The sequence below is a fragment of the Hydra vulgaris genome, chromosome 14 (assembly GCF_038396675.1).
Source record: "Hydra vulgaris chromosome 14, alternate assembly HydraT2T_AEP".
Classification (NCBI taxonomy): domain Eukaryota; kingdom Metazoa; phylum Cnidaria; class Hydrozoa; order Anthoathecata; family Hydridae; genus Hydra; species Hydra vulgaris.
In genome coordinates, this window is record NC_088933.1 from 18,796,552 (window position 1) to 18,807,500 (window position 10,949).

The 10,949-nt window shown below is 30.4% G+C and overlaps 2 protein-coding genes across 2 annotated transcripts in view; one reads left to right on the forward strand and one right to left on the reverse strand.

Moving 5' to 3' along the window:
• Positions 1 to 399: 399 nt before the first annotated feature.
• LOC136090645 (uncharacterized) lies at positions 400 to 4,241 on the reverse strand. The gene is made up of 6 exons (XM_065817470.1): positions 4,015 to 4,241; positions 3,435 to 3,682; positions 2,398 to 2,766; positions 1,733 to 2,347; positions 1,246 to 1,598; positions 400 to 1,141 (listed from the first exon to the last, which is right to left on the reverse strand). Exons 4-6 carry the CDS (start codon positions 2,316 to 2,318, stop codon positions 917 to 919), a joined length of 1,164 nt encoding a protein of 387 aa, XP_065673542.1. The 5' UTR covers positions 2,319 to 2,347; positions 2,398 to 2,766; positions 3,435 to 3,682; positions 4,015 to 4,241; the 3' UTR covers positions 400 to 916.
• Positions 4,242 to 10,886: 6,645 nt separating this feature from the next.
• The window catches only part of LOC100212187 (transmembrane protein 43), a 66,001-nt gene continuing 65,938 nt past the window's right edge, over positions 10,887 to 10,949 (forward strand). The window contains exon 1 of the mRNA XM_065818273.1: positions 10,887 to 10,949. This exon is cut by the window's right edge and continues 66 nt beyond it. The gene's annotated coding sequence lies outside the window, so the exon portion shown is untranslated.

The following is a 10,949-nucleotide window of genomic DNA, read 5'->3' on the forward strand; positions in this document are numbered from 1 at the left end:
AAAAAATCGCAATTAGATTATATACTTTAATAAAAGTCATTACTTTGTTTCAGAAATAGAAGAGACTGGAATTACCGAAAAACGGTTCCTTCGGTAAATTTCGGTTCCTAATTTGATAAGGAACCGATAACTTCGGTTTTTTTCGATTCCTTATTTTAGGCAAGATTCGAAATTTCGGTAAATTTCGATTCCTTATTTTAAGAAAGAATCGAAATTACGGTAAATTTCGATTCCGATTCTGATAAAGAACCGATAACTTCGGTTCTTTTCGATTCCTAATTTTAAGCAATAATCGAAATTACCGTAAATTTTGGTTTCAATTTCGGTTCTTAGCGGGAAATATCGCAAAAAATCGAAAATGCTACAAAGAATCGAAATTGTTACTAAGAATTGAAAAACTTGAATTTTTTTAATTTTTATTTTCAAAAATACAGTTGAAATACAGTTATTCTAAATCACTATCAGTGAGATCAGTGACACTGTCCTTGCTGCCCTTGCGACTACCACTAGCACTGCTATAAGCTACGCTAGTAGAACTATCACTAGCTTCAGTATTAAATAAATCTTTAGATGCATCATATATAGGGTTTTTTTTCATTGGTGATTCAAGTACAAGTTTCCTTTTTTTAGCTCTTTGTAGTAGACTTTGAGACTGTGATTCATTTGGTTTCAAAAAACTTTTCATTTCTGTCTGTTTGGTTGATTGGGTTTGTGTAGATGGAGATGGTTGAGGTTGAGTCTGAGAAGTTGATGGTAGAGGTTGAGTCTGTGAAGTTGATGGGAGAGGTGGATGGTAGAGGTTGATCTTGAGAGGTGGATGGTAGAGGTTGAGACTGATAGCCTGGTTCACCAGGGCATTTTTTGTCCCAGGACCTTATTTTTGATTTGACTAGTGGAAAGTTTTCTTTTATGAACATTATTTTTTGAAGGGTCTCTGCTTCATATTGTGTCTTTTATCACTAATAATATTTCCTCCTAATGAAAATAGCCTTTCTGAAGAGCATGAAGTCACTGGTGGACACAAGTACTTCCTTGCCATAGCAGCTAGTAATGGCAGTTCCTTTTGATTGACCTTCCACCATTCCGAAACCTTCACATCCTTAGCTGGCTTTTGCATAGACAAGTACCTTTTAAATTCCATCTAAAAAAAAATTTGAATTTACCGCAAAGAATCGAAAAAATATTTATAAGTATCGGAAATATTTATAAGAATCGAAATTATTATTAATAAAAATGAATATCTACCTTTAGAGGAGGCTCTGATGGTCCTGCCAAAGTTGGTGCATCATTTCCATCATTTTCCACGGCCATTCTCTCAAAATCATCCATATCTTCATCTAAGTTTGGCTGTGCAGAAGGTAATGAAGCCTCATAAGCCTTATTGTATTCTCTGGTAGTTGGATGATTGTCTACCAGTTGGTCTATTATTCCATCTAAATGATCTTTGTTGCCCTTGATTAATGTGATAGAATAACCTCTATAAAATGGGTCAAACACACTTGCAAGATTAAAGTCATTAACTTCAGTGCCTTTATCTGGAATCCTAGTTTCCAAGTATTCTATAAACCTGGTCATTGCATCTTTAGCAATTCTTGAACCTGGAAAAGAAAAAAAAATATAAATAATCAAAATTGCATAATTTGTTGATAATTATTCGAAAGAATCGAAATTTGTTGATAATTATCGAAATTATTAGTAAGAATCGAAAGAATCACAAAAAAATATTTTTTACCTGAAGTATTTTGTGTAACTGTCCTATGGCACATAGTAATCAATGAAAAGAGGTGTTGCTGGATCTTGTGAACTGTAGGTGTTTTATCTGAGGACCAAATCTCTGAGTATTCTTGACATTTTGCCAAGAAAGGATGAAGTTCTGCAATTACTTGAAAATCTTCATCACTTGGTATAAGTATTGTCAAGTTTGCATTCAGGCTGTTATCTCTGACTAACTTCAAACCTTGCTCATTTCTTAACACTGACTTGAACAGCATTGCATTTGAATTCCATCTTGTTTGCACTGGTTGGATTAGATTGATTGGATTACACCCTAGAGATTCACATTCTTGTTTGATTTCATACCAATCCTTAGTGCTTTGATGTGTCCTTTGAGCAAGTCTCTTGCACTTATCAACAATTACCTTAACCTCACCATTTTCTAATGTGTCTTTCAAACAGTTGTTTAACATGTGATCAACACACACCAATTGCTTGTCCAATAAAGTTGATAAACTGACAGCTGCCTTCATGTTAGCTGCACCATCAGTCACACATGTTCTTTCTAGGTCAGGCCTTGCCAAGACTTCATATTTTGAAATCATAGTGTCTAATCCTTTGGCAAGTAAAGGACCTGTTTTCCTAAACAGGTCCTTTACTTGCCAAAGGCAAGTTTAAATGAGCCTGGCAGTCCAAACTGTACTTTTTCAACTCAAAATCACTGTTGATGTAATGGAGTGTGAGAGATTCAAAAGGATCACCATTTTTTGCAGTCCAACCATCTGATGTAAAAGCTACACTTTCACATTCTGGTACTTCTTCCTCAAGTTGATTGGTTATTGCCTTTTCAATATTATGATGAATCATGTCAAGCTTTGTTGTAGCAAGTGTTTTTGGTGTTTTTATGATTGCTTTTGGTGCCAAATAGTTCAAGAGCAACTTCATTCCTGGAGTTTCCACAATATTGAAAGGAAGATTTGACATGATGCAGGCCAGAGTGAGAACTGTATCAAAATCAAGCTGACAGCTGCTTTGTGAATCCCATTTAGTTATCTGAAATAATAAAAAAAATGTAAAATATCGAAAGGAATCGAAATTACCGCAAGGAATCGAAATTACGTTAAACAAGACCTAACAACCTAATATATATGGGTAAGTTGTTGCAGTTTCTAGAGACAGTGCTAATCACTCTATCTATTAAAACAAAGAATTTTAAAGTTAAAAGCCTTTAAAGTTTTGAAACGTTTGAAAAACACGTGTTTACTAAATCTACATGCACGTGTTAGGTGACAGGTCAAATCAAAAACTTTAAACCTTAATAACTTTGTTAATATTGAGTTTAGAGCAAAAAGGACATTAATTTGGAATCATTAAATTGTTGTCTAGTGTGGAAATTTAACTTTTTATTAATTTACAGAGTTATTAAACTTTAAAGTATATTATAAATTTGGAAAAGGGCTGAAAAGTTTCTAATTGAATATAAAAATAGATTTCTAACATTAGTTTCATCAAAATCAAGCCCGAATTGGTAAATTGAGAAAAAAAATATTTTCTGCATGGCCCAAACGGCGCCCAAAAGATCCGAGTTTTTTTTGAAGAAATATTTTTTCTCAATTTACCAATTTGGGCTTGATTTTGATTCGAATATTTACAAATAAAAACGGTAAAATGTTATAAAAACGATTATTTAAGCTACTAAAAAATTACAATATTTTTCTCACCTTAACATACTCATCCAGAGTTACTTGAAGTTTTTCATGACCACCTTGCTGACTGGATGGTGGAGACTTTTTACTAAGGTTAGCCACCCTTTTTTTACTAGTGGTTGTGGCTGGAAAGAAACCTCTCAAACTTGAAGATCTATCAAGCTCCTTTTCAACCTCCTACCTGTCAAGGTAGTGCAGCCAGTTGCATTACCTTGTCATTCTTTGCCTTAAGATAAGCTTTGGCTTGAATGGGATGCTGAGATCTGTATAAAAAAAGATTTAAAATAAATAATTATAGGGATAGGAATCGAAATTACCGAAATAATTGAAAATATTGAAAAGAATCGAACAAATTGAAATAACTCCTATAGATGGCGCTATATTAAATTAAATGTAACAAACAGTATTACTGTTAGCTGTTACTGTATAATAAATAATAATCAGTGCTTATGTTTATTTAATTATTCAGAACTATTGTTATTTTTTTATTTTTTTATAAAGTAAATCTTTACTTAATATTAACTTAAATTGCAAAAATTCTGAAAATATTAAAAAGAATCCAAATTACCAAAAATATTAAAAAAACATTACTTACCCTAAATGTTTACTCATTCCTGATGTACTTCCATGGCAGCAAGTTAACACTGCTTGACATTGATTACAACTTGATTTATAAGTTTTCTTTTTGGTGACAGAGTTCACTGTCACTTCTGGTAGTTTGGTAAAGTAATTCCAAATTGCATTATTAACTTGAGACATTGTTGTAAATTGTAATGTTGTTGTTGTTTGTAAGAGTTGTTTGTGAAACAATAAATTGTAACTGATTAGATTTTCACAAAACCCCACTATTTATACTGGTAAAGGGGAATCCCTTAGGGGAGGAAAATTAAATTTGAATGAATTTGAATTTAATTTCGCACGCCATTATTAAAACGTATTTGTAATAAAAACGATTCTTTACAATAAAAACGATTTTTTAATTAATCCCTTAGGGGAGGTAAATTAAATTGGAATGAATTTGAATTTAATTTCGCACGCCATTATTATAACGTATTTGTAATAAAAACGATTTTTTAATTAATAATTGAAATTTAACGTTTTTATTACAAAGAATCGAAATTACCGAAATAATTGAAAATATTGAAAAGAATCGAAAATATTGATTATAACGGAAGTATATTATTAAAAAAAAGGTGAGTAATCAATTTACGGTTCTTTTCGATTCCTATTCTGATAAAGAACCGATAACTTCGGTTCTTTGCGATTCCTTTTTTTATAAGGAACCGATAACTTCGGTTCTTTTCGATTCCTATTCTGATAAAGAACCGAAACCTTCGATTCCTTTCGATTCCCCGAAAAATACCGAAGAACCGTTTTTCGGGAACTTCAGTCCTTAAGAAATAGTCGTTAATCAACTAAGTAACAACTTTCACGAAATGTAGATAAAATAAAATGTATACTTTTCCATAAAGTAAATAAATCAGAAAGCATTCCTCATAAATTACCAAATCTTATAATCTTAAAAATCTAAATCTTATTAAGGGAAACATACGTAAACTTTTTTAGGAGTAAAACTGGATAAAAATTGTATTGAACTGCATGTAAATAGTATCGAAACAACATTCTCAAAAAGTATGGCAATGGTGGTAAAGGCTAAACCTTTCCTAAATGTGAAAAATTTATATTTTGCTTTCATTTACAATTATTTGTCTTACTGTAATATTGTGTGGACTAGTACTAGCCATACAAAACTAAAGAAAATCTACAACAACAAACAAAGTATGCGTGCGGAATAGTTTTTGGAGCCTATAGAAATGCTCTTTGCGAACCACTTTTAAGTGCTTTAAATGTGTATAAACTTAATTTACACCAAGTTTTATGGTTTATGTTTTAAAACAAAAATGGGGTTGTCCCCAAAAACTTTCGAACTTGTTTTAATAAATTTAATCAACAAAGTTGATTAAGTTTCTTAGTATTCAACAAAGTTTTCAGATAACAACTTTGTTCTTCTCAAATGAAATTTAAAATTAACTTCCTATTCAGTTAAATACCGCGGATCTTATCTGTGGAAAAAATTCTGCAAACAAGAATGCATTGGAGCTATTTAAGAATGAATCAAAGCGATTACTACTGTTGCCAGTGGGCACAGTACGTTTTTAAATCGTTCTTTGGACGTTTTTATTAAGTTTTAAACCTTATAAAAACGTCTAAAAGACGTTTTAAAAACGTACCGTGCCCACTGGGTTCAGGGATCTTAATTTATCCGACTTTAAATTTTTTACCGTCCGTTAAGCTTTCTCAATTTTATCAATTTGGCATATTGTGTATAGGAGAACAATATTCTAGCATAGGACGTACATAATACAGTAGGCTTTTACCATTAGTCATCTATTACGTGAATGAAAAGCTTTTTGAATTGCTTTATTCTCTTAATTATTTTCTGTTTTATTTCAGATTTTTGTCTTTATATACATTTGTACGTTACGGTTATGTAGAATTTTTTTTATGGGGCTTGGCGATAAGGCAAAATGTATCTTCTTCTTGCTCCAACCATTAATTCCGATATATGTATATGCAAAGTACACATTTTTTAACGGCCAAATTAAATACTTTTATAAGAAATAATAATTTTAGTGAAATTAATTGCCGACAGTGGGTTAATGCTTACAGTGGTTTTGATTACAGACATTGGATTACAATAAAATTGATTGCCGACACTGGATTAGTGCTTACAGTAAAATTGAATACAGACATTGGATTATTGCTTACAGTAAAATTGATTACAGACAGTGGGTTATTTAAAGTAGAATTACTTCGCTAAGCAGAACTAACATGTTGCTAAGTTAAAATCCAAAAGCTATGATGATTCTTACAGTAGGTAGTCAATACTAGTAGAAAAACAGTCATCAGAGTCTAAAGATGTACTACATTTCCTTGTTTTTTCAGAAGTACAACCAAACATCATCAAAGTGAACATCACAATGAAATCCAGTTAAAAATGACATCTAGCTGGTTCTAATAAGTTACTATGCTAATAAATGATCGGAGCATATATGTTTAAAACGTTTTCTTAATTTTGTTTGTCGAAATTTTAATTATAATGTCACACCTAATAAATTGATTGTAACATTTTCAGCATAAAATATATATTTTAAATATATATATTCTTCAATATTACTCCATACAACATTGACAGTTGTACCGCAATAATAAAATTAATGCCTTGCCATTAATATTACATAACTAATTACATTTTTTATCAATTTATGGTAGCAATATCATTTGTAAACTCGTAAAAATATTTAAAAAATATTTTTTTTGTTTTAAAAATATTACCTTTTTTTGTCATACAGAGTAAATGCCTATGAAAATAGTGAAATGAGTGAAAAACTATGAAAATATTATATAACAAAAACTAGAGATTTCACCCTATATATAACAGCATCAAATCGAGGTAAATATGATTAACAAATACGCAGGGCAATTTAAACATAGAATTAGAATTGCAAATTAAATTTCTCTTGTGCATTCTGGTCATTGTTGGTTTTTAAAAATTTATTTTGACTTATTAGACGTCCTGGAGATTCTCACCCGTAAATTCCCAATAATCAATCTTTAAAGCCTACCATACTTTTGTTTTAATATGTTTAAAGCGAATGCTATATATTTAGCAACATTTTGGCTTACGATTCTGTGGCAAATCCTTTTATGATATTTAAACGCAAATAGCTATTTACATTTTTTAAAATGAAGTTTATGCGGTGTCTTCGTTTGTTTTAGTTTTTATGTCTTAAAGTCTAAAAAAAAACAATTAAAAGTGCATAGTAAATAACATATGAAATTAATTCACCTGTAAAGTTGACCGAGATTTCATCGCGGATTTTACTACCATTTTTATTCCTTAATAAAACCTACGAAGATCGATCTTTGAAATATAGTATTATATATCATTGGAAAAAATAAAAGTTAGGCAATAATATCTAACACAGTATTTTTACCAGTCATTTTTTTAAATGAAGATGTGCAGCTAAGAAGTTGGATAACATTTCGATATTTTTTTACTAATCGTAAAACAATATGGCTGACTTATTTCGACAACATCTTAAATTAACTTTATACAAACATATTAAATATATATATTTAACATAAACTATACAACTTTATTATGAAAAATAATTTTTTATACATAAAATATAAAATTTATTATGCAGTTTTCTTTCTTTGAGGGATGATGGTCGGTTTTAATGACTTTGCCATTTCTTATTGAAATGGTCACTCATACTTTCTAATTTTCGTATACCAGACATGCTCGAGTATATTCTTTCGATATTATTAAATTCTGTATGAATACTCTCATCAGCTTGCTCCCCATATAATCCAAGACCTACTCCCCATGTGGTCAAAAATACTCTCATGTGGTTCTCTAACATATGCATTTTGGAAGTTATTGATTCCCTTGGACAAGTGCTTCAAAAAAACTTCATTAATTCACATACTGCTATTTCTAGAAAAAAAAACTTAACTAGTAAACCTAAATGAATAATGGAAAAATTTGTCTTTAAACAATATTTATTAAATATTTCTTATAAACTTACCAAAACTCTTTATTTTTTCTTCGCAGAATAAATGACACATGAGTTTATTTCATTGTGACACTTTGAATAGTATGACACTAATTTGTTTGTAATTGTGACACTGTGAATAGTTATTAAACAAAATATTGAATTTTCATTGTTAGTTATTCGCCTCTACATGAATTGGATGTTATTGTTATTTTATATGATTGAAAACTACTAGGGGAATCAAGTCACATAACTTTTTTATGTTACCAACCTAAAAAAATAAACAAAAATCATTTACCACATTTGTATAATAAAAGTTTTTATTATATGCATATGCTTTATATGCATAAATACGTATATGCATTGCAATATATTTGATCAGAAATGTTGATCGGAAAAAAAACCTGCATAGCATACAGAACAAATTTTATTTCATACTATACCTTTAACATTTTATGAACATGATTTCCAATGAACAAGCAACTATGACATGCTTGACATTGCACTCCACACAACTGTAAAACAGATTCAATTCCTTTTATTATTGGCCTATTCCTTCTAATTATTCAACTTCATAGACTTCTGCAATTTGTGCCTCTTTAAAAATTAAATATAATTATTGTACAAAAAATCCAGATAATACACTTTGTAAAATAAAATAAACAATGCTCTAAAAATAAATAATTATTTCCAGTACCATTTAATAGATACCTTTTCTACTCTCTTTGATTTTAACAGTGCAATTCTCTCTATGTACAATAACTGCAAGTGTATAAATATCAAATATATAATCACCAAATATAAACACACACAAATTCTTTTCCCTAAAATTACAATTTATTAAAATTGATTTAAAAAGTTTTTTATTTTAAACAATTTTTTTATAAGTCGAAGAGCAAATAAATTTTGGAAATATTTGATTATTAACCTCCATTTCATTGTTTGAAGCTGTCTAATTTCATCTATGTATCTTGAGAGCCAAATTTTAAGGTTTGATCTATAGTCTTTGGCCTCAAATATATTGAAAACTGTTGAATTATTCTTTAAATTAGGTTTAGAAACATTAGCTATCTGATAGCTCATTTTAAATGAACCACCTCCGTTGTCGCCACAAACCTTTACATGTATTTCACTAGGATTTATCTTTTCATTTGTTAGTTGGTTATAGCTACGATAATAAAGAAGAAATTGTTTATTTATAAAATAAAGATTAGAATTTAAACAAATTATTTATAAAAAACTTAAATATATTTTAAACTTACCTTTCTAATTCATCCAGCAACTTGATTAAATGCGATGGTAAATCATTAATATATGTTGCAGGAGGAACTTTTATTTCAAAAGTTCCTTTTTTATTTTTGAATTCAAACAGAAATTCTTTGTTTTCAACAATCAAATCATCACCTGACAAATATTTAGAAACTTTTTGCTGATTAGAAAGTGACAGTAGCTTGACATTTTGTGAGCGGAAAAATCTGAAATAAAGATAACTATAAATAAACATATATGTGTGTGTGCAGGGCCGGATTAACATCCTCGGGTCTCGAAGCACTTACCTAATCATTTTTTCCATCTTTTCCCGAGGTAAACCACAATTTGCCTTTAGTGATACAATACCTTCTGACCCTATCTGAACTTGGGGGATGTTTGCTTTTTTCAGTATATTAACGACGCATTAATGCGCACTATAAACGTCTGATAGGTATCAAGATTAAACGACCGTTATAGATACGCATTCAATATCAATCTTCTATCAAATCTTTTATCTTCAATCAAATATCTACTGATTTTATTGTAAAACCAATTGAGTTCCAAAAACATTTTTTTTTGACAGCTTTTTAAAACTAATATAAAATCCATTGGAATCAAAATCAAAAAAATTAAAAGAGGTGAAATATGCTTCTCTTGACTTTTTGCTCATTAAAATTAAAAAAAAAGAAAGATTTTAATAGTGTTTTGGCCGGTCATTATGGTTAAAGAAAGCTACAAGCTTTTTTTTTCTAAATTTTTATTTAAATAAAACGTTTAACCAAATTAGGTTTTGGTGCGCTAGCCTAGCTACACCCCTCAAAGTTTATAGGTGTTATAAGTAGGGCTGTAAATCCTGGCTCGTGTTCGTGAACGGCTCGGTGATCGGCTCGACAAGAGCTCGTTCATGTTCGGCTCGAATAGTAAACGAGCCAGGCTTGAACAAAAAATTAGGCTCGTTTATTAAACAAGTCGAGCTTGAACGCCATAGGCTCGTTCATATAGGCTCGATTAAAGCTCGATTAATCTATTTATCCAATGCAATGAGAGCAAGACTTATATTTGTGAAAATGTAATTTGAACTATTAGTGTTTAATAGGAGCTATTATGTTTGTGAGAGTTTACATTATGTTTGAACTTTGAACATTAAGTTTGAACATTGAACTATTAGTTTTAACTTTTATTTTGAACTATTAGATTTGTGGGATCTTATTTCATTATGTTGTTTATTTGCATGTTTAATAGACGTTAGGATTGTTTATGTTGTTTGTTGATTTGAACTTGCATTATTTACAGACGAGTCTTTAACGAACAATTTTTTTTTACTAAACGAGCTTTAAACTAACAGGTTACAATAATTATTTCGAGTTTTAAACCAGTCGAGCTCGAGCAACAAAACGAGCCGAGCCCAAACAATACTAATCTTTAACGAGCCGAGCTCGAACAAAGAATCTCATGTTCGAAACGAGCTCGAGCCGAGCCTGAACACTCTTAATATGTAAACGAGCCAAGCCGAGCCCTGGCAAGCTTGGCTCGTTCGGCTCGATTTACAGGCCTAGTTATAAGCTTGTATATTTGCTCTTAGCTAATGTTCAATATTGCGTCATTTTTATTTTCAATTTTGACTCGCTAACACAAGTTTTTCTCAAAAGTGTAACTGCTCAAATTTGGATTGTAAAATCTTTTGGGTTTCTATTTCTTACTAAATTTGCGCCTTGTA